The 23833-nt window shown below is 38.1% G+C and overlaps 1 protein-coding gene across 3 annotated transcripts; it reads right to left on the bottom strand.

The window, feature by feature from the left end:
* Positions 1–1313: 1313 nt before the first annotated feature.
* On the bottom strand, positions 1314–23093 carry LOC134815640 (uncharacterized). 3 transcript variants are annotated; one of them, XM_063824193.1, is made up of 18 exons: positions 23022–23093; positions 20144–20400; positions 18336–18433; positions 18064–18151; positions 13731–13801; positions 12305–12425; positions 9438–9488; positions 9130–9207; positions 6579–6632; positions 6076–6203; positions 4954–5020; positions 4723–4758; positions 4396–4461; positions 4177–4252; positions 3413–3582; positions 2792–3200; positions 2449–2602; positions 1314–2325 (listed from the first exon to the last, which is right to left on the bottom strand). In XM_063824193.1, the coding sequence occupies exons 1-18, from the start codon at positions 23074–23076 to the stop codon at positions 2148–2150; spliced, it is 2157 nt and encodes a 718-aa protein (XP_063680263.1). In that variant the 5' UTR covers positions 23077–23093; the 3' UTR covers positions 1314–2147. The 3 variants fall into 3 exon arrangements, with proteins under 3 accessions (XP_063680263.1, XP_063680260.1, XP_063680261.1); XM_063824190.1 differs by lacking the exon at positions 23022–23093 and adding an exon at positions 21417–21766; XM_063824191.1 differs by lacking the exons at positions 4723–4758; positions 23022–23093 and adding an exon at positions 21417–21766.
* Positions 23094–23833: the final 740 nt, after the last annotated feature.

The following is a 23833-nucleotide window of genomic DNA, read 5'->3' as shown; positions in this document are numbered from 1 at the left end:
ATTTGTGTTCAGAAAATTTCATATTTGAAAATGGGACAGGATTTTGAAAATACAACTTTTCGTTTTCTTAAGCTTTATGCTGTGGGCTTCCTCCGACCGAAATCAAACTTCCAGCACCTCAATCGTGTCATATGGCATCTATAGTTGACTTACTAATTGGTTGCGGGTGACAAAATGAGTCAAAACTATAAAATTTCGGTCCTCGAAATTTCATCTTCAAAAACTGAAAATGGGACAGAGATTGGGACAATATGATTTTGCAATTTTATTCCGGATTTTGACTCCCAGTACCTCAATTTGGTTTCATACCATCATCAATTAACTGACTTATTGGTTTTTGGGCAAAAAGTTGATCCAATCTGTCAAATTTGTGTTCAGAAAATTTCATATTTGAAAATGGGACAGGATTTTGAAAATACCACTTTTCGTTTTCTTAAACTTTCTGCTGTGTGCTTCCTCCGACCGAAATCAAACTTCCAGCACCTCAATCGTGTCATATGGCATCTATAGTTGACTTACTAATTGGTTGCGGGTGACAAAATGAGTCAAAACTATAATGTATAAAATTTCGGTCCTCGAAATTTCATCTTCAAAAACTGAAAATGGGACAGAGATTGGGACAATATGATTTTGCAATTTTATTCCGGATTTTGACTCCCAGTACCTCAATTTGGTTTCATACCATCGTCAATTAACTGACTTATTGGTTTTGGGCAAAAATTTCATCCAATCTGTCAAATTTGTGTTCAGAAAATTTCATATTTGAAAATGGGACAGGATTTTGAAAAAACCACTTTTCGTTTTCTTAAACTTTCTGCTGTGGGCTTCCTCCGACCGAAATTAAACTTCCAGCACCTCAATCGTGTCATATGGCATCTATAGTTGACTTACTAATTGGTTGCGGGTGACAAAATGAGTCAAAACTGTAAAATTTCGGTCCTCGAAATTTCATCTTCAAAAACTGAAAATGGGACAGAGATTGGGAAAATATGATTTTGCAATTTTATTCCGGATTTTGACTCCCAGTACCTCAATTTGGTTTCATACCATCATCAATTAACTGACTTATTGGTTTTTGGGCAAAAAGTTCATCCAATCTGTCAAATTTGTGTTCAGAAAATTTCATATTTGAAAATGGGACAGGATTTTGAAAATACCACTTTTCGTTTTCTTAAACTTCCTGCTGTGGGCTTCCTCCGACCGAAATCAAACTTCAAGCACCTCAATCGTGTCATATGGCATCTATAGTTTTTCGTATTTTCAGGTTTTGTTTTCATTTGAAAGTTAAAGTTCAGTGTAGAAGTTACCACAACTTATTGAAATAAAAGTTTTAGTTTTATTAAAGTCAAGAATATTTAATAAACTGAATTATCGAACCAGTTATAAAATTGACTGGATAAAAATCAAATATATATATCAAGATGTATGTACAAATAATTTAAAATACCGCACATTATATTGCTCAACTGAAAAGAAATTTACAAAATAGTTATCAGCAAACGTAATTCAAGAAAATAACGTTCAAGCCAAGGAAACTTCAAAATACTATGATTACAAGTTGACATCGTTAGCATGATTTCGTTACCATGATAGCTTAATATTCAATTATCTGAACAGGAAAGTGCTGTCCGGACAAATTGTATAATATCATTAAAATAACTTAATTCATAATATTAATAATACAGTATAGAAAGTACTATTAAATTTCAATAGATCTGTAATTTCCTTGGCAACTAACTGCTAATAAAAACATCAAAATTTTCTCTAGTCTCACTCAATATGGTAAAAAATTAAAGTATAAAATTGTAGCATACAAAGTGATACATAAACATGCCATGAAAATAAACCTCAACAGTAAGAAATAAATTGCAAAAATGACATAAATTTAACCGGTTTACAGGCGGCATCGCGAATATCTGAATTTAACGTTTAAACTCTCACATCAAATAAATTACGACACAGCTAATAAAAACTCAAAATTAGATATTTTGTACGGTTACAAAGACTTCAATTCTGGTTGATTGCAAAAGCTTCAGATCACTCATTTTCCGCAATAATCCACTGTGTAATGAATTCTGAAGCTTTTACAGGCAGCTCAGAGTTTTAAAAACCTAATTGAGCACCACCTCCCTGCCATGAGCAGGGGTTCAGTGTGCGATCTGATAGGTTCTGTCTCTGGGGTGACTAATCTTAAAACTAAAGAAATCCGACCAGGGCTGATAGTTGGAGTGTTTACACTGGTTATCAGAGAAGAGAGGGAAGGAGGTAAGGAAGAATATTAGTACGATTACTAAAGCTGTTATATGAAGGAGCCACCCTCGCCATCTGAAAACAGGAACTGTTAACAACAATCACACCACAGTACCAAACAGGGGGAATATCTTAGTTGTCTCAATTTGGAGTTTGAATGAAAAAATTACAATGAAAAATAATCCTATTTTAACGGACCTGGGGGGTTGAAGCTGGTTGAGCTCGTACTCTAACCTATCTCGTTCACATTTAACTTGTTCTAAATCCAGCTCTGACTTTACCACTTTGCTGATCAGCATTTCCTTCTCTGGGTTCCACAAAGTGCAGGTGTCACAGTTGTGGTCTCCAAGATCTAGGTCAGATGGAATACAGATAAGAACACAGCAATATGAGAAAACAGCTAGAACAGTTAAAAGGTGGCCGGACTCTACGGCGGGAGATTTGTCGGCGCAACAAAATTAGGTAGAGTCCCAGACCCATAGTAAGTGGTGTAATAAGCAAAACACGAGCCACACTCGTTATCTAATGTAAGTAAACTGACCAGTCGATGATTGGCAGAGGACGCCACTGTCAGCATCGTCACTAGGATCTCTAGACTCGGAGCCGCCCTGATCAGAAGAGAGTGCACTGTGCACGGAGGAGTGCGTGCTGTGTGCAGAGTTGTGTGTGCTGCGCGCAGAGTTGCTGCACGCTTCAACCAGACCGTCCTCTGTCACGTGATCTGACACGTGATCTGATGTAGCATGTTCGGGGAGGAACTGTTCTGATAGCTGGGGAGCACTGTGTAGGACCCTGTAGTCCTCTGGTATGCAAGATCTGCCTGGAATCTGTAGCTCCTGGATGTCTGGAATGCCTGTCAGGGTTAGTAAGGAGTTGTCCGGCGTGTCAGAGTCCACCTCCATATCCACCTCCATATCCACCTCCATGTCCAGAGACGGAGTCAATCTCATCTGAGGGTATAAGTCAGTTCAGCGGAATTACAATAAAAGATGATAAATCTACCCTCCGTGCGGAAGTTTGGTATGATAAAATTTTAAAACCCTAAAAACTCAGAAATAAGACAGCCCATGAGACAGACAGACAGACAGCCCAAGAGACAGACAGCCCAAGAGACAGACAGACAGACAGACAGACAGACAGACAGACAGACAGACAGACAGACCTGTGAGGAGATGTTGTGTAACTCGTTACTAAAACACTCGTACTGCATCTCTGTAGGGTTAGTATACTGGAGTGAGTTGCTGTATTCATCATCAATGTAGTGTTGGGGCGCTACAACGTACATAAGCTGCTTCATGTCAATCAGCTCCTGTTCTAACATTTCGTTTCTCTCTGGAGAAGTGTGTTTACTGTGTACTTGGTCAGAGGTAGGGTTACTAATAATCAATAATCATGTCAACAAAATAGAAATATATGTAAAACATTCAATTTGATCCGATTTCTTGTATCCAAAGAAAACACCTCGAAAACAACAAAATGTGACAAAGAAAAGACATGTCTAATAGACATGTCTTTTCTTTGTCACATTTTGTCTATACAGTTAACAGTGGCCACATGATAGGAAACTAGTAATTATCTCGTTAGCGTCAAGCCTCTCTTCTAATTAACATTATTGTCTAGGCAAACAAATTACGCGTAATGAAACTTCTTGGGTTTCTCGCAGACCATTACAAGAAGAGAGGGAAGAGTTTGCATCTGTAGTAATGCCTGGAGAGACAGCCTCAAGTATTGCAGCAGTGGGAGACGAGTTTCTTTGAACATTTTTTGGAAGACCAGTTTTTCAGCCTTATTATTCACAAGATGCAATTACTGTCATCACTCATAAATAACTAAACGTTATGTTATAAAGCGGAGCCTAAGAAAAATTCTAGAATTCCCAACGTTTTGACAGGTCCTCCAAATCTAGGAGTATAAAGAGGAACTTACGAATTAATCTGCAACGCTCGTCCATTATGTCGCTGATGTTGCCACTTTCTTCGATCTCTGTTAACATATCAATTGTCTGCAAAAAGATATTTGTTAGTTTATGTAATATGTATTCTTTATTTAGGTGCACCCAAATTGATATCTCTAACACAGTATGTACAGTAACATTGCACCGTGATATTTAATAAACATGAGCAATATGTAAAGAAAACACTGCACCTTATTTCGGAGAAGCTCGTCGATAGTATCTCCCTCCTCAAATACTGGCGGCAAGGTGTGATAGCTCTGAAATAGATTTCTTTAATATCTACAAAACCACAATAGAAACGCACGTGCGCGCTCACATAATTAAGAGAAAGATCAGCAAAAAGTCACGGCGCGCGCCGCTTAGTAGCAGAATTTCACACAAATCACACAATTTTGCTACAACACCTCCTCCACAAATCCGGTAATCACTGCCGCGGAATGTTTCAAAGGGGTTTACGTAATAAGGGGCTACACCAGTGCTTAAGAATGCTAAACTCTACATGCAACACAATACCATACCCATGTTGACGGATCCTGTCGGCCATATATTTCATCCTTGAATAAATGCTATCAATATCTCGATACACACTCACAAACACACACATACGGATGTTTATTAAGTGTTAAAATAAACACAATGTTCACAATTTACTGATGTCTTTATAAAGCCCTGCAGTCATGTTCATCACATTACGTCATCACATTACGTCACAGGGTGTTCTGGCAAATGTAATCAAATCTCATGCTTACCACGATTGGTGAGGTAATGGAGGAATTTGAGCTGGAGTCAGGAGAGAGGGGCACTCCTTGCTTTAGCCTGAAGTTACATTTAATAGAGAGGTAATGTTAACCAAATATTTGTAGTCAAATTAGCGCTATAACCTAGAATTATATCGAAAGGTTACTCTTTGAAGCAGCGAAACCTGGAAGCAGCAGAAGTAGTTTTCTAATGAACATAAAATGACCACCCACCCTTATAATATTTAAGTGGTATAAAAGGTTCAGTCTAATTGGGGGAACTACAGAGGGCGGTGTAAAGCAATAGTACTGTGTTTACAGAGGCCTCTGGTATAACTTTAGTGGTTTGTACAGCTATACTTCCCATTATACACGTGCAGTTTGGATAGCTAAACGCTAACTAAATAGTACATTGTTCAAATTAACTACATTCCATTCTGTAAAGTCAGAGTTGTGACCCCTCAAAGCCGGCATGTTCACTGTGTGAGTGCTAGAGGAACACAACTAGAGGAACACTACTGGACTAGATCTGGAAACACGTGATATCGTTAGTTGCGACGAGTGATATTATCCTGATTTGTAAATGACTGAGCAATTGCAAGCATGGAATTATGGGAAGGGAGACAACAAATTAATGCTTGCTTGAAAATTTTACGAAATAATATTGCTCTGTAATCGCAACGTCGTGGGAAAATTAATAATACTTTAAATACACGTTTATCAGCGGAAATATGTTTAATATGTTAACAAAATTATATTATATATATTATATATATAATATTAATATATCAATATTATATTAAACGTTGTCTTCCTTATACTTATTAAATGCCTTCATTGGATATAATCTCAACAATGTCAACTTCAAAAACGGATAATTTCTATAATATCTAGATTCTAGAAGCCTCTTTAATTAAACATGCAAGCAATATTCTTCCTTCATCCATTATTCACTGACTCAAATCCATGTTACCAAGCGACAAATAAATCGGTCGAGAAATTGTGTTGACATTAGAAAGCAATAATTTACAGCGGAATTTTAAGTCAGGAAGGAGGTGGAGGATCAGTAAATTATCAAGGTTTTAATAATGTTACAATCGGTCTTTAGAAACGAGTAGAATCGGGTGCACTAACCTAGACAGTTCACAAGTGACTTTAGTAAGATTAGCAGCTAGTAGTTCTTTGTCACTCTTCAGTCGGTCCGCGTGTAGCTTCATTTCTAGTAGTTCTCTGTTTAGTTCGTCTATCTTGACTTGTGTAGCCTGAAACATACACTGTTAACTAAAACATACACTGTTAACTTAAAGTGGTTACAGTAATATAATAAGTTTTGTGTTTTTAGTACAAAAATCGAGTAACATTCCAGAGCAGATTTGATTAGGAAATTTGACACTTGTTTTAAAATTTAACACACAAATTCCTGGAGATGATAACGTGAGCACTAACTGTGTACATTGCTTTAACTGTGCTGTAACCTTGATGGGAACCCTGAGTGAGTGATGTTGTGACAGTGGGTCCATGTTAAGATGAGGTTTATTGAGGTTAAGATGAGGTTTACTGAGGTTAAGATGAGGTTTATTGAGGTTAAGATGAGGTTTGTAGAGGTCGCGTGAAATAAGGAGGTTCATAAAACTTGCCAGGTTAAGGTCAGCGTCTAGTTTGTAGTCGATTGCTAACGAACTCAACTGTCTCTGAAAATGTGATCGGTTTAGCGTGGTAAATAAGTTTCAATTCCTGCCCCTTCTTACTCCCTCCTTATACCCTCTCTGCCAATCTTTACCCCTCCCTACCCCTCTCTAACCGTCAAAGAATGTATCCTAAGGATCTCTATGTTCAGATGATCTCTATGTTCAGATGATCAAACAATCCATTAATTTGACACCATTGTTTTACCAGCTAGTCATATACTGGCTAGGCATCCGACATAAAAAGACGGAACTGCAAAGTTTAAACAATATTTAAAAACAAGATAATCTTATACCACAAATATTCAAATATCACATCAAAAAATTCCGCAAATCAAAATAATACATTAATGTATATTCAGTGAATTAAGGCAACAGAGAGATAAGCGAACTAAACTAGTTAGGTAAATAAACAAGTTTAGTGAACTAATCGGAGGCGCGTGAGTTCTAGATGAGTTGCACGTCTGACACCCACACCACACGTGCACCATCCTAGCCAGGACCTACACCAGGACCTGAGGAAGCTCCTAAAACTTGTCACAGTGAGAGTGTAAATGTAGAAGTTAGCCATGACATTGAGGTTGAGGAGGAACTCAGCTGCCTTGTAATAGTTCCTGCTGGTAATGACTGTAGTTAGATTGTGTGGAATGAAGGATATGTAGAACATAGCACAGGTGAGTAGAACAGTCACCACACCTTCCCATCGCAGATGCTGTCTGTGAGAGTGAGCTACTCTTCTAGCTTCATACAGCATCATACCTGAGCTCACTGCGGGAATCACGTAGATACAAACAGGTAGTACCGTGTCCAACAGGATGTGTAATAACCTCCGTGCAGGCAGCTGTGAGGACAGGAACTCAGCCTCAATATTGCAATTGTAAGTGAGGAAACTGAAAGAGAGGGCAGGTTTCCCAGCTTGATAGTAGAGGACCAGGAAGGGGAACACAAAACAGAGAGATACCATCTCCACAAACCAACACAGTTTGTGAGCCTCCCTGGTGGACCAAACTCCACATCTCAGCGGGTATTTAATAGTGAGGAACTTGGTGGTGGTAAGTGCGCAGGTCAGGGAGAATATAGTCCTGTAACACATCTTATCAACATACTGCTGACACGTGCAGAGGAGGTCTCCAAATATCCACCTGTTGGTTACCAAGGAGACAGTGATGGGGAAGACTCTGTTGACTGATAGAATGAGGTCTATAACAGCTAGATGTTGAATGATAGCTAGAGTGATGCGGTGTAGTCTGATTGCATGGTATTTGCAGGAAGATATCAGGATCGTAGTATCTCCAAATAAGGAGGATATGAGGATGAAGAGGTTCAGACCAGCCCACAAGTACCGCTCTGTTGTAGAACTTATGCCAAGCTCTGTGTCACTAGAGTTCACCATCTTACTTCAGTGTTCAGGGTGTGCTCAGCTTGGTAACATAGTTAAGTTAAACAGGGGAGATAGCAAGGGGGTATTTGAAACATTTAGGAGATGTTTAATATTAAATTGGGAGAATTTATATTAAATCTTTAAGAAGATTCTAAAAGAAAAGATCGTCGTGTCTTGAAAATAACGACCAAAAGTGCCAAGAATTCAACTGGATTTGTTAAATACAGTCTGCGATATCATATTAAGACGCAATGAAACTATCGGACCACGATAATATAGAATTTCACGTTAGAGAATGAATTCAAAATTAAGTAAATATTGAGGAGCCACTAAATTATAAAAAACAGGTGTTGAACATGTGGTAAAAACAGCTGCTACGTATTAGTACTACTAAAGATCTAGATAACTACACAGCTCACGACCACTTTAGCCAGCACATATTTAATATCTCATAAGGTGTACCTAATTAAAACGTAATATTCCTAATATTATAAACACGATATTATCGTTAAAACATAGAGACAGATATTTGATACGTTAGAAGATTAGTGTATCTTCACAAGACGGGGGTTAGAGGTAACGTTATACTACCATTATACACTTTACTACACAGGAGACAAATTAGAGGAACAGTTGCTAACAAATCATCCTTAAACTCGCATTTTGGTGCATACATCCCCGGATTACGTAGTGTAAACTTTGCAAAGTTATATAACATTATTTCAGTAGACGAGGAGTTGTAATAGAGTACTAAACGTTAGGTTTGGGTGGTTTCTTCCAGAACATTCCGGCGCATTATCACGTGGATTTATGAGGATCATTACATAAATCATTTCTGGTTAGTGAGAGCGGTGCAGTTGGTAACTGGTGCAGATGGTACTGGTGATTACGGTGTCAAAAGCAGAAGCCAGCCGTTATATTCCTTGGGTCGCGACGTCATGAAGTTCATTAAGAAAAAGAGTTAAAATAATTAACTGGTTTCCAGAATAAAATAAATAAAATAATTAAAATAAGAAAAAGTAAATAAAACTACAAAATAAATAGATAAATAATTAAACAAAAAATAATTAAATAAATGAATAGTAAAAAATAAAACAAAAAAACTACAAAATAAATAATAACCTCTTTGTTCTCCAACTGTCTGATGAGTTCGTTGTTATTCTCTTTCTGTATCACGTGCTCGTCTATAGCTTGTTGTAGCTGAGAAACACGTTATTTAACTATCAAGCTATTAATTTAAGTGTTATTACATTGTAATTACTAGCTTTCGAGACTGGGGTATAAGTTGTACTAGGCATGTACAATGTACATTTGGTATGTACAATGTACATTTGGTATGTACTATGTACATTTGGTATGTACATTGTACATGTGAATTGTGGAGTTTATAAAATGTGATATATATAGATTATTTTGTAGAAGTTGCTCACCTGTAATCTGACTTCCTCGAGTTGCATTTTGTTGGATTCCCTTTCTCGCTCCTGAAAGTTGCAGATCATTTAACTTTGACAGTGTTATAGGTGTAGTAGTAGTAGTATTAAAGTGGGCATTCTTTGTCCTTTAATCATGATTTTAATTAAACTGTCGCTAAAATCTGTATCAAATGACGAAGGATATTGCAGGGATTGTGGTACAATGTGCAGTACGTCAATTTTGATGGGTTAATTTAAAACAGTAAACACTCATATCAGAGCTACTGTTTTATTCACCTGAAACTGTCAGTTTTCCTTAACAATTTGCAACCAGTTAGTAGTTTTATACGACTTCCTTGAACATTAACAAATGAAACACAGGTTTGCTATGCTGGGGACTACGAACCCCTCCCCCCCCCCCCCCCCCCCCTTCCCCCGGCCCCCCTCCAGCCAGTTTCAAGCTATGTCTTGTCATAGTACCAGGTATGTAGCTCTATGTTATATATATGAGAACTATTCTTCTACTACTATTCATACTATTCAGATTTAATTAATTTTAATTAGTATGAATTTATTTATTTCACCATTGAAACCTCTTTATGAATTTCCATCATGTCGACTAATGAAGATGCACAATACTTTCTGGATAGTATAATAACAGCAGTACTGATTACAAGTGTCAGGAACTAATGTTAGAATTTGTGGTGTGGACGTCTTCACACCTAATTCAAAAACCTCCCAGAATGTAAAAGGAGAAATGTAATTTAGAGGAAAATGCAGAATTTCAGATTGCGTTCCTTCTTGTACAGTACAGTGTAAAGGTCTTACTCAACTCTACACGATAACAACACTGTTACACTGTACAGTATGTGCCCTTAACGTACCACTGTATACACTGTACACTGTACCCAAACATGTATTGTGTTGTTCGCTAGAACGATTATGTACTTGAAGAATGAGAGCTCTGTGTAACCATTATCAAGACTAACTCTCTCACTACATCATACTTATCAGAGAGTTGCAATATATACCACCATTAGCACTAGAATACAGGTCAACATTAGCACCAGATACATGTCAATATTAGCACTAGAATACAGGTCAACATTAGCACCAGATACAGGTCAACATTAGCGCCAGATACATGTCAACATTAGCGCCAGATACAGTTCAACATTAGCGCCAGATACAGGTCAACATTAGCACCAGATACAGGTCAACATTAGCACCAGATACAGGTCAACATTAGCACCAGATACAGGTCAACATTAGCACCAGATACAGTTCAACATTAGCACCAGATACAGGTCAACATTAGCACCAGATACAGGTCAACATTAGCACCAGATACAGGTCAACATTAGCACCAGATACAGTTCAACATTAGCACCAGATACAGTTCAACATTAGCACCAGATACAGTTCAACATTAGCACCAGATACAGGTCAACATTAGCACCAGATACAGTTCAACATTAGCACCAGATACAGGTCAACATTAGCACCAGATACAGGTCAACATTAGCACCAGATACAGTTCAACATTAGCACCAGATACAGGTCAACATTAGCACTAGAATACAGGTCAACATTAGCACCAGATACAGGTCAACATTAGCACCAGATACAGATCAACATTAGCACCAGATACAGGTCAACATAATTATATTACTTTTATGACTGACTTCTTCATTCTGCACCACTGCAAGAGATTACCGGATATTCCCACCACGAAGATACTGGAAACATCTAGCTAATTAGTAATTACAGACAGGTAGGTCTGGACAGACAGTCAGATATCTGCTCAACACAAGCCTGCTTCCTTCACAGCTATCAGATATAACAGTGTATAATTAATCGGGCTTTCCTGCTGCTACACCATGACCAGGTAGCGGATACTCTGCAGCTATTGGCTGCTTTAGTTCACGTGGTAAAAATACGGAGCTGCTATTGGCTGCTGGTACAAATAGAGAGCTGCTATTGGCTGCTGGTGTGGGTCAGGTGATATCAGACAGTGCAAATGTGGCGGCAATGACCCGGGAGAGAGAGGACTGTACAGGTAACTTTTGATTAGCGCATTATAAAAACAGCTTCTCTTAACTACCGTTAGTGACGTAATTACGGCGGACCAAATTGGCGGGGTCTGGAGATATCCATCATAATTAAATCTGCCAAATCTAAAGAAAGTTGAAATTTTCTCACACTTACATAATGTGTAATGGGTTTTTCCAAATTCGGCTTTCGTTTAGCATTTACTGATCCACTTTAGTGATGCCCAGCTGTGATAATGTGACCCCTCCAAAAGCAGACTAATACACTGCATTTTCCCGTTTGAGAGAAATCAGGTAATATTTTATAAATCCAATTAATAAATCATTCTGCTCGACTGGTTTTCCTCAAAATACCGACTGCCCCTAATTGCTACATAATTCTTGCAGAATTACTAGAGGCTCTCCACACGATATGCAGTTGGTATGTCTTAATCCATCATTATTACTAATAGTACCTTCAATATAAGTTAGTTCAAGTTGCTAATAATAGCATTTTTAGCAAGGTTTTGAGCGGTTATCTGTCAAATGTGACGACTGTCGAGAGTCGTCTGAGAATTACTAAATACTTTAACTTTCTGCAACTATTTAATTTGACGAAGTCTCTAGCAATTTCAAGTTAAGTATTTAACTATGACAGGTACGAGAGTTATAAAAAGAGTTAGTGATATATATTATATAACTACAAAGTCTTTAACGTCATAAGAAAACTAAACTACCTCCGGGATCACGGGAGAATCTCTCTAGTCATATATAGAAACCCCCCCCCTCGTATTGAACCCCCGGCCCCCTTGCCTCCGCCCCCCCCCCCCCTCCCTCTTAATACAATACACGTACCATGAGTTCGAGTTTGTTCTCTGCCTCTATTCTCTGTTGTCTGAGTTTGTCTAGTGAATATTCCAGCTCCTTATTCTCAGACCTCATCCTCCCTCCCTCGTCCTTTCTCAGCCTCTCAATACTGCGGGGTAATGTGTTAGTCACGTCGTGTGTTGTTTAATATTTCTATTAGCACGCAGGTAAGTGGGATGGGTAAGTGGGATGGGTAAGTGGGATGGGTAAGTGGGCGTAGTGACGTGAGTATAATGAACTCTGGTGAAGTGCCAGTACCAATATTCGGATACCAAATACTACAACTTAAGCAGAATTACCTCCAAGGTTAGCGAATACTCCGGTACAAAGATTAAATACTAAACTGCGGAAGTAAATCAAGTCTGCAACCTTAAATCTTCACATAAACCGTTAGTTGTCTGGTATTTTATACCGAATCATATTCAAAGTTAGTAAGTAAATGTTTCGTATTTGTAAGTTAAGTAATTTCCTCGCCGCCAGTGCAGGGTTGAACTGAACATATTAACTAGCACATGTTCAGATGATGGTCTATGTGCCAGTCAGAGCTTATTGCACAACTTTAATCACTATTTCTTTTGAAGCCAGTTTTACCAATAAGATGAGCGTTTAATATCTATATTTCTAAAGACCGAGGCCTCGAATTCTCGACAGTTATGAGCAATAGTTTTTCATGCGGTATGTTTTCGTACCACTAGAGCAAACTAACTAAAACTAACGCTCGTTTCAAAAAATTTGGGAATTTTTAAACCTAAAATATCGACAAAGCTTTCGACGGGACTGTGTGTGTATTGGTAACCACGGCCCACCCTGTATAACAGATATATTGTGTTGTACTGTGATTATAGTGTAACTGTACTGCAGATAACTTAACTGCAGATGGCATAACTGCACCGCAGATAACTTAACTGCTGATGGCATAACAGAATTGCTCTGTGCAGGCAACAAGGTTAAGCTTCTTTCTGCACATGTCGTATTGTATAATAAATTATACACAGTCCGATGCTTGTTTAAGTACATTTAATAAGCAAGAAGTGTCGTTTGTAACAGTGCACTTTTCAGCATTTCTCAGCATTATACTGCTATTAGAGAATGTCAAGCATTACATGCAATCTCGGCGAAGAATCTCATTCAATTTGCTCTGTTGTTATGTGTTTTTGAAAATGGAGCCAATACACACTACAAGCAAGGCTAGATCCACTACAAGCAAGGTTGGAGCCACTACAAGCAAGGTTGGAGCCACTACAAGCAAGGTTGGAGCCACTACAAGCAAGGTTGGATACTGTAGCTTGAGTAAATATGTGGTGTAATGGATAGATTGACAAGATTATATCATTTTTATAATATTTTAAAATGCTAAATATTTTCTTTTTTACAAAAGGGTGGATGGAAAAATGCTAAATATTCTCTGACTCACTCTTTCTTTTCCCTTTTAATGAGACCTATCTCCAGCTCCATCTTATCCAGGATGTCTTCTTGGTGAGCCAACTGAAAGAGAAACACGTTAAGAAATAGTAGTAACACTTTAAGTAAGTAACAGGTTTTAACAATAATAAATAAATTACGACCTGTTTTATTGTTACTGATATTGTAAATAAAACCATTTAGTTCTCATGGCTATATTGTGCGAGACTTTTAACAAGTTGTTGAAAGTAAAACAGCTGTATAACAGTATTATCACTCTTAATGGATTCGGCAGAAAGATAAAAAGTTATACAGAACATTTCCACGTGACACTTAAGTTATAGTGCTCTCTATATATCTCTCTATATCTCTATATCTCTATATCTCTATATCTCTATATCTCTCTCTCTATATATATCTCTCTACTTTTCTATACATCTCTATATATTTCTCTCCTCTTTCTCTATGACAGTATCGTACCCTATGGATGACAGAGTTTAAGCAAGAGACGTTCCTCTCAAAACCAGCTCCAACTCTCTCAACCCCGGGGCTTGAGCACATTCCTTAGATTCCTGCACTAAAATCCACAACAATCAGGCGTACAAAGTAAGGAGCAAGCAAAGCAAAATACCTAAATCAGGGCAATCATTTCCTAGCAGCAGTTCCACTCTGCAACAAAGCCAGGAGAGTAGTGTGTAATAACCACAACCAAGGAAGCCTTATTAGCGATACCTCTTCAATATGGCTGGCACTACACAGTGTGTGTTAGTACACTGCCAACCAATCAGAGAGCAGTATTCCACTAATACGCCAATCAGAGACGAGAGCGCGTTATCAGGTGGGCTGGTTACACGAGGCTTGTCAACAAGACAGCAAGGGTGGAAAAGAGTTTTATCATATTCTAATTGTTAATGTGCTACAGACGTACACTACACGCATAACAAACTATTTATTTAACGAGAAATACTTCAGATAAGGAGACACTTGAAAACTACGGAGACAAGATAAAGGGTTAATCATCTAAAAGCAACCCAACAGTTTTTAATGGGTACGGATTCTAAGAGAACAAGAAGCCACTATAATTGTTAACATACATATTCTCCCTACATTCGAACATTCTATTCCTGGTAAAGTCACACTACTACTAGTATATATATATATATAGAATATACTACTAGTAGTCACACCTACTCTTCTTATTAGGATTTGTACAGGCCGTCAGTTAAAACTCTACATTTTCACAGAGGCAGGAGTGTGCGGATTTTTAAACAGCTCTTTCTTCAGATTCACATTTCAATAATAACTATCTCCACTACTACTACTATACTACTAGTTGGTGTGAGAGATCACGTGTGTTTCAGGAGGTATGTGTGATAAGTGCACCTAATACAGGTAGATATAATGTGTCAGTTTTGTAGAGGCTTTATTAAATACTCACTTTGAACGGAACTACATAACTGAATATCGCCATGATAAGACAAAATCTGACAGGAAAATGTTATTAAACTTATTGAGCAAGATCTTGCTCAATACTTTAATACTCCTGGCATCCAGAATTGTCATAATCAATAATAAAATGACATTATTTTCATTACTGTCATGTTTATAACATAGCTCTGCAAATTTATAGAACTTCCTCAAGTTTGAGGGAAGAGTCTGTGACTGCTGTGTCACTGTTATGCTGTGTCACTGTAATGCTGTGTCACTGTAATGCTGTGTCACTGTAATGATGTATCACTGTAATGCTGTATCACTGTAATGCTGTGTCACTGTAATGCTGTATCACTGTAATGCTGTGTCACTGTAATGATGTATCACTGTAATGCTGTGTCACTGTAATGATGTATCACTGTAATGCTGTGTCACTGTAATGCAGTGAGCTGTACAGCTGACAGGAGCAATGTTAACCTTTTACACAGTGTTAAGTTGAGCAGTTTTAAAAGTGTCCCCTTATACCAGTAATGTATTGGATAAGGAACTCTGACGTCAGCGCTCTAATAATTTACAATTACTACATTTTTAGCTGCTTTAAAAAGAACCAATCAGACGAATAGAAACCCTAAAAAAGCAGAATAGGAGACACTGATTGGGTGGCTAGTGGTCACGTGCTCTTAAGAGGTGCCCACGTGCTCTTAACAGAGCATTCTTGTGCAGCTGCAGAATTAGGAACCTATCATCGCCTTGTCACATTTCCGTGTAAACTCTGTGTAGAATCTCTCTCAGGCTACCTTGCGGAGGCCAGCTGGCAACACAGATACAAAAACACGCTCAATGTCCAATTATCTTTATATTATTAAGTAATGTAAACATTTTGGGATAACTTTAACTAAGTTAATATCACTGCCAGTTTTACTTTTGTCAGTGGTTGTATGGCATATTCACGAATTAGAAAGATGAAAGATTTAAATGATGAATCATAAGGGTATTTATTACTACCAGCCTTAAGGGGGCAGGGGGGGGTCTTCATGGAAATTTTCTCAAAATCGACTTTTTAGTTGTTTCTGATAGAGGGGAGTAATATCTATCAGATGCTGTTAATCTCGTGGAAAAATATCGTTCCTAGCCGAAATTATTGCTGGTCAAAGGTCAGCGCGTGTGTGTAATTGTATTGCGCGAGCGATTTTTGATCGCGTGCCCTGAAAATCGAGTCTAAAAATCTATCTTCTCCTACATTTTTTGAGCAATCACCCTGAAACTTTCAGGATATGTTCTAGGGATCATTTAGAAGAGATGAGCCGGGCAGAATTTTGAGATGGGCCTTTTACATTTTTTTATTCGATTTTGAAAATCGTGGACCTCGTTTTTTGATGATTTTTCGAGGTCCACGATTTTCAAAATCGAATAAAAATTTTTTAAAGGCCTATCTCAAAATTCTGCCCGGCTCATCTCTTCTAAATGATCCTTAGAACATATCCTGAAAGTTTCAGGGTGATTGCTCAAAAAATGTAGGAGAAGATAGATTTTTAGACTCGATTTTCAGGGCACGCGATCAAAAATCGCTCGCGCAATACAATTACTCACACGCGCTGACCTTTGACCAGCAATAATTTCGGCTAGGAACGATATTTTTCCACGAGATCAAAAGCATCTGATAGATATTACTCCCCTCTATCAGAAACAACTAAAAAGTCGATTTTGAGAAAATTTCCATGAAGACCCCCCCCTGCCCCCTTAAAGAAATAAGAATGGTTCAATTTATTTATTCATCAGTCACAATGACGGTTGAATTGCGAAATGTAATCTTCAGAATTGAGATATTCTGCAACATTCCGATCGGATCCAGCTTACAGCACAGTGTATAATCACAGTATCTAATGGGTGATCCGGACAAACCAGCCAATAATTGGTGCCAAATATTTGGAATAATTGCAATCTCACGACAGTGGACAAGTATTCGGCAGGACGACCACGCACACTAATTCCAGACAGGGTTGGTCACGTGCCAGGTTTGGTTGGACACGTACCAAGTAGGGTGGGGCACGTGCACGTTCCTAAAATAGACTTCAAAGTTACTGTACTTATAACAAAGGTGATTTAATCGCTTTATGATAATGCATATTTCTTTGTAGATACCCATTCAGCTAGCGATCCTGCATTAAACCTTACAATTTGGCAGTGAATGTAACTAGTGACTAGCGCATATTTTTCTCACGTCTAAAAAATCTCAAATATTCAGCCAAAATGGATGTATCAAATCAAATCAAGGAAAAAAGCGGTAATTTTAAACTGTGACCCCTTCTACTGTACAGGATCCCGGATTAAGTGATTACATGTGTTAATTTAATTAGGACCACGACCAGCACCGTATTGGTTCAATAATGTTTATATCAATTAGGAGATTATCACGTGTCTTACGTCAGTGTAAGATAAGGAAATATACACTGTCACGCTGACCCCACTGTGTCCCAATCTAGTACCCCGTTTTCCAGGAGCCTAGAAGACACAGAATGTAGGTTGGTACTGGTAGCCAGTATACCAGTGTACACACCACCAGTACCGACTGGTATGTGTACACACTAAACATACCAGTGTAATATTGAGATTCCATTGTGAGAGGTTTGCCCGGCCCGCTTTTATGTGAGGTACAACAATACGCGGTAAATTTAAACTAAGGGCGGGAGATGCTTGTAGCCGCATTAGTCGCATTACACAGACTAACGGATCGTTCACATTGTATATTCACGTATAACTAGGCCTGCCCTAGGGGCTATGGGGGAGGCATTTGGCAAAGCTTAGTGTAATTTCTACACAATAGCCATGTTTAACGGGTTGAGGGGGGTCTAAAATGAACATTCTGCTGTAATCTGTAGGTTGAACAAAAGAAAAAGTCACTAAATAGTAATAACCTGCATCTCCAGTTCGCGACGTTCCTGAGTCAGGACTTTGTTTTTGTGTGTCAGGGACTTGGTCAGCTGGTTCAAATCTTTCCAATCCCTGAAATGTTTTAATCGTCAGCTCACGAGTGCAAGTGACATCCAATCTTCCGTTTAATGTCGGATACTTTTCATTCATGTATAATTATTTCTGCAACTGCAAATAACATAACTGCAAATAGGATATTCCGAACAGTCTAAATTAAAGAATTTATCTAATGTAAGCCGGATATTGTAATACTCACATAGTTTCGACGCTGTCAGGACCCCCGAACCCCTCAAATACGCAGTTAGATGAGGATATCTTAACTCCTTCCTCATCTCTCATCTGGTTCAGATTGTACTGAGAGGTGGGATGAGTTACACACTTATACTCTAGTAGGTTCACATTACATATATCTAAATTATTACATTTTATAAACAAAATGTGCAGTCTAATGAAGTTCAAATACGCACACAATGTTATTGGTGGGTACAACGACGCCAACTAGAAGGGAAATGAAAGGACTGAATACTGAAGACTATATAATGCACTGGATAAAATAGTTAAAATATAGAGTTTATTTTAAGGGCTGATAGAAAAACACGAACAAAGAAAAGTATTGAACAAATATCAACCGAAGTAAAATAGAACAGACTTAGAAGTGAGTCTTAAAAACACAATCACAAGATATCCTAACACAATGATAAGACCTCTAAACCTAATCTTATGACGCCCTAATTCCTCAACACTTCATACTTTTTACTACAGGAACGAACAAATTGCACAAATATTTAAAAAGAATTATACCCGGATAAGGTTATAACACAACACAAAGCTAACAGTGGGAATGTAAGACAAGGCCCACTAAGTGCGCTGAGAAGCAAGCTGTCAGGTATAATAGTAGCTGCTTTACAGTAGTACCCATTATACCAGGAGGGGGGGTCATTATAACACCATTATATCGTTATTGTCAGCTACCAGGAAACCCCTGGGTCAGTACTGAGCAGGGCACAATATTGTGGGGCAATATTGTGGGGCAGATTTCTGAGTACAATATAGTAGGGCAGATTAGTGAGTACAATATTGTGGGGCAGAATACTGAGTACAATATAGTAGGGCAGATTACTGAGTACAATATTGTGGGGCAGATTACTGAGTACAATATAGTAGGGCAGATTACTGAGTACAATATTGTGGGGCAGATTACTGAGTACAATACAGTGGGGCAGATTACTGAGTACAATACAGTGGGGCAGATTACTGAGTACAATACAGTGGGACAGATTACTGAGTACAATATTGTGGGGCAGATTACTGAGTACAATATTGTGGGGCAGATTACTGAGTACAATACAGTGGGGCAGATTACTGAGTACAATACAGTGGGACAGATTACTGAGTACAATATAGTGGGGCAGATTAGTGAGTAAGTAAACTGACCACTGCGCATTGCTTAACAAAGGATAACCTAGTACGTACTACTGGGCTATCACAGTAGAGGGAGTGTAATTACTATTTAGTCAAAGACTACTGATAACACACAATATACTGATTATGTGAATATTTCAGCTATAACAGCTGGAGTAAACAGCACGTAATCAAACTTACCTTAACAACACAGCAGCTCATACAAATAGCTGATAACACTAATATAGGCTAGTTATTACACTAATTGAGCGATGTTATCAAATATTTGTTAACGGGTTATTACTTATTTGAACTAATATATGAGCTAACTTTCAGTAGCCAGCAAGGCGGACTTAAACGTTCTTATCGTTTAATTGGCCAATATTGGCTTTCTTAGGAAGGTCTTGGCGTAAGAAATTGCATGGAAACAAACTGACGCGGTATTTTATCTGATGTCTTGGACGAATGGTAGAGAAACAAACATATTTTCATAGAAACTGTTACGTTATATCATATATAGATTATATTATGTATAGATTATAGAGGAACTTGGAAGAGTGCCAGTAACATGGACGATAAGGGAACAATAATACTTTAACAGAGACAAACAAACCAACAAACAAACAAATAAACAGACAAATAGACAGACAGTTCAGATCTTACCTCACTACCAAGAGGGGAGTCTAGATTGAAGCCAGGAGCACTGAGAAGAGAGTTGTCCAACGTGTCCAACATACTCTCGTTAAACCCTGAACTATGACTACTTGCTGCACTCCCAATACTTCCTGCACTGCCGATATTATCACTGTTGATGTGGTGAAGGGTCTCCTCGCTCTGGTGGGAGATGATCAGGGGAAAGAGGCGAGACCGCGGTGTTGGGGGCGAGAAGGTGCGTGTTAACTGGGCTCTCTCGTCATCACCTGAAACACATGTGTGTTAGAGATTTAGTGCTGAGATTGTACTTCTTGTGTCAGAAATAGGGGCCATGCCAAACATTGAATCTTGCCTTTATCAACGTACCCTACTATGTATACTTTTTAAGGGCACACTAGCATTTAGAGATTAGATATATCGCTTAAATATGGTTCTCTTATTCAACAGAATTTGTGCCGTGTCAGTTGTATGTTCAGCAGTATTAGTAGGCTAAAAAATAATTTCCGCAGGCTGAAACGTTAAAATAATGCAAGTTTAAACAGTTCAGTGAGCTGCTTGCAGAACACTGTACAAAGTGTACACACTCTTACACCCTTGTAATGAATGCTTAGCTTTGTACGCTCACATTCTCTTCGTATTGTGAATCGCTATTTTATGCAACGCACATATTATGTAGTTACTAATAGTTACTATGCAGTAGTTACTAGTAGTTACTAATACTTCGTTTACTTGCTTACAGTCTACAGTGATCATTGACCGGGCTCCTACATAATGACTTCTTGTGTTTCGTAATGACTCGCTCTAAATACGAAGAGAACTTTGCAGTGGGAAAGATACCAAAATGCTAAGTTACTCTCCGTAGAAAATCGCAGGAGAGGGACACTGAGTTGGTATACCGAATACAATACGATATCTGCAAATGCACCGAGTTCAGGAATGGAGCAAAAGTTGTAATCACTTTAACAAACTTATGAGTACAAAAATAAAGTAAGACAAGTGTTCGACAGAGGCGATATAGAGGTTTTCAAACCTCAACTGAATTTGGTAACTCCACTTAATTTACGGCTATTATAGTTCACTGCTAGTGGTTTATTAACTTAACACGGTGGTTTATTAACTTAACACCGGACCATTCAGAAATAATCGGCTCACAAAATGGTAAAACCAGCCTGTTACAAGGAATGAAATAATCGCACAAAATGAGTGTAACAAACCACAAGATAGATAATATTGTTAGAAGATAAGAATGCTAAGTAAAACTAAGATGGATTTTCACATTTACCGAGGTAGCCACACTTGTTAGAGTTTTTCCTTTTCCTTTTTTCAATCTTCTTTCCTCCGGGCCGATAAACCACCCTTTTGAAGTAAGACTTCATTTTAGACTTAATAGAGTCGGGGCTGTTCTGTAGAATTACCATTGTTCGCAATACAACATTAAATAAACAGACTCGTAGTGTCAAAGCGATGCAAAATAACGTTAAAGCAGAACTGACCGATTTTGGGAGATTTACTATTTATCCAACGCGAAAATATCTTTTTTCCTACTGGATTACTCGATGAAAGTTTGAGCCGCGCAGTCATGATCCTAAACGCAGCAGAAGTGAAAGGTTCTTGTTTATAGATGCTTGAATATTCAGTGATTTGGGATAACAAGCTTGCAGCCGGTGGGTTGAAATGCACTTAAACCTTATGTAAATTAAAATAGTAGCGATCAGTTTTCGACCACTATGTTGTATATTTAGGTTCATTTTACGTAATTTTTTGTAAAAGGTTCAATTTTTCAAGTTCATGACAGATGATATCAGATATGCAATATGGTACTGGGCCGCGCTCAGCCTGTCATTCCGCCTAATCTCTATGTTTATGAACATGATAGCCTGAGGTCCCCAGGTAAATGATATGGCTAATGGATAATGGCTAAAAACACTATTACTGAAGAATTGCGAGAAAAAGTGGTTTAGTCACTAGAATGAAACGTTGTCGTTTACGTTATTTCGGGACCCGCGTTGCATTAGGATGATGCGATGATTTATAATCTGTAATCACTCTAAACTCGACTGTCACTGGTCACGTGACTTTTTTAACACGTTCTCACGGTGGCCGGGTGGCCCTGAATGACTATTCAAAACCTTAACCTTCTAATCTGATTCCAAACCTAACCCTAACCCAATCCCTAATTGAAGCATATACTGAAACTCTAACCCTAAGGAGAAATTATACCAACTTTCGTAATTATCACGTAATCAAGATTAAAGACAGTTTTTCGCCGATATCTCGCCAGGGGAGCATTTTCACCCTATGTCATGGGGGGGGGGGGGTGATTCGGAAGCAGCGTTCGAAAATACATCGCGATTCAGGTTGGTTTCAATTGTCGGGGGGGGGGGGGGGCTTTTAGAAAAATCTCGAAGATCGACTGTAGAGTGATTTAGCACGCTCAGTTGCATTGAAGATATGGCGGAGTGACAGGCTGAGGCCCTGAGCGTTGTAAATAAAACAAAAATTGTAGTGTTGAGGGTTGGGATAACAGCTATAAGGGCTAATTTTAGAGTTAGCATCGGTGCGGTTATATACCTACAATCTACATTCTACAACCATAATATAACTTATAATGTTGACACTGATGGTGTTATTAATATTTATATGTGTTAGTTGCTAGACACATAGGTGATACAATAAAGAAGAAGTACTACCCAGATAACAAACTGCTGAACCTATTAATCCTATTACTTACAATATATATACTTATAATATATTATTAATTACTCAGTGGAAAGAACTTCAGCGCAAGGGCCAAGTAATAGGATATTAAAGACCAAAGAGAAAATAAGAATATTACAATGATAGTATTCAAATAGTGATTATAGTTGTTCAGGAAAGTATCACTTACTGGCTGCTGAAGGGTTGCTAGTATATTCCGTTTCTTTGTCTCTTTGAGTGAACATTTCCTCGCATTAAAGCTGAGTAATAATCGGTTTTTATCGACAAATCTTTATCAGATAAATAACAAATATACCAATCTATTCTCTGTCGACGGTAAATACAACTCGTAGGCTAGTAGGAAAAGGTAATCCTAATAAAATTACTGGTCATTATTAGAAGTTCTATAACTCAAAGGCAATAATTATGACAATTTGTACCTAACTTGTACAGAAGTCGAGTCTTACTAAAACTAGGCGATCGGAAGGTATGTCCCGACATGACAAAGTAAAAGTGAGAAGAGTGTCCCACTATCAGAAACAGAAAAGGAAAATTTGATCGTATCAGAAGTGTGTCTGATATAACAGGAGTGTGCTAGAATTCAACAGTAGAGAAAAGTTGTTCTCATTAGAAACGTTCAGCTAATCAGAATAGAAGTGAAAAATGTATCTAAATTATTCGGTAAAATATACGGTAAAAAATTACAAAAGATTTTACTCTTCGACAAAATTTAATAAGGGTCCTGTATCACTATTTCGAGCTGTTATATACTTTGGCCGTCCTCTGAACTACACACGCGTGAACTACACACTCGCCAGGATTTTTTATAATCTTTTTACAAAAGTACTACCGACTCCGAAAATAGGTTTTCCGAACAAAAGTTTATGTCGGATCCTACCATACGATTTTCTTGAAAGTTTCCATAAAGTATGATGGTCATAGGACAAATAATCTGTGCAAGTTTGGATGAACTTCTATGTGCAAAATTTGAGATATCACTTC

The sequence above is a fragment of the Bolinopsis microptera genome, chromosome 5 (genome assembly GCF_026151205.1).
Source record: "Bolinopsis microptera isolate Bmic1 chromosome 5, MBARI_Bmic_1.0, whole genome shotgun sequence".
Taxonomy (NCBI): Eukaryota; Metazoa; Ctenophora; class Tentaculata; order Lobata; family Bolinopsidae; genus Bolinopsis; species Bolinopsis microptera.
The sequence above is the reverse complement of the archived record's forward strand: the minus strand, read 5'-3'. Positions and strand labels throughout refer to the sequence as shown.

Excerpts from the sequence above, each read along its gene's own strand:
- LOC134815640 (XM_063824190.1), bottom strand. The coding sequence starts at position 21,552 with ATGGTAATTCTACAGAACAGCCCCGACTCTATTAAGTCTAAAATGAAG. Across the intron at positions 13,802-18,063 it reads GTCGCGAACTGGAGATGCAG|TTGGCTCACCAAGAAGACAT; the intron begins GTTATTACTATT and ends TTTCTCTTTCAG. Across the intron at positions 12,426-13,730 it reads ATTAAAAGGGAAAAGAAAGA|TATTGAGAGGCTGAGAAAGG; the intron begins GTGAGTCAGAGA and ends ATTACCCCGCAG.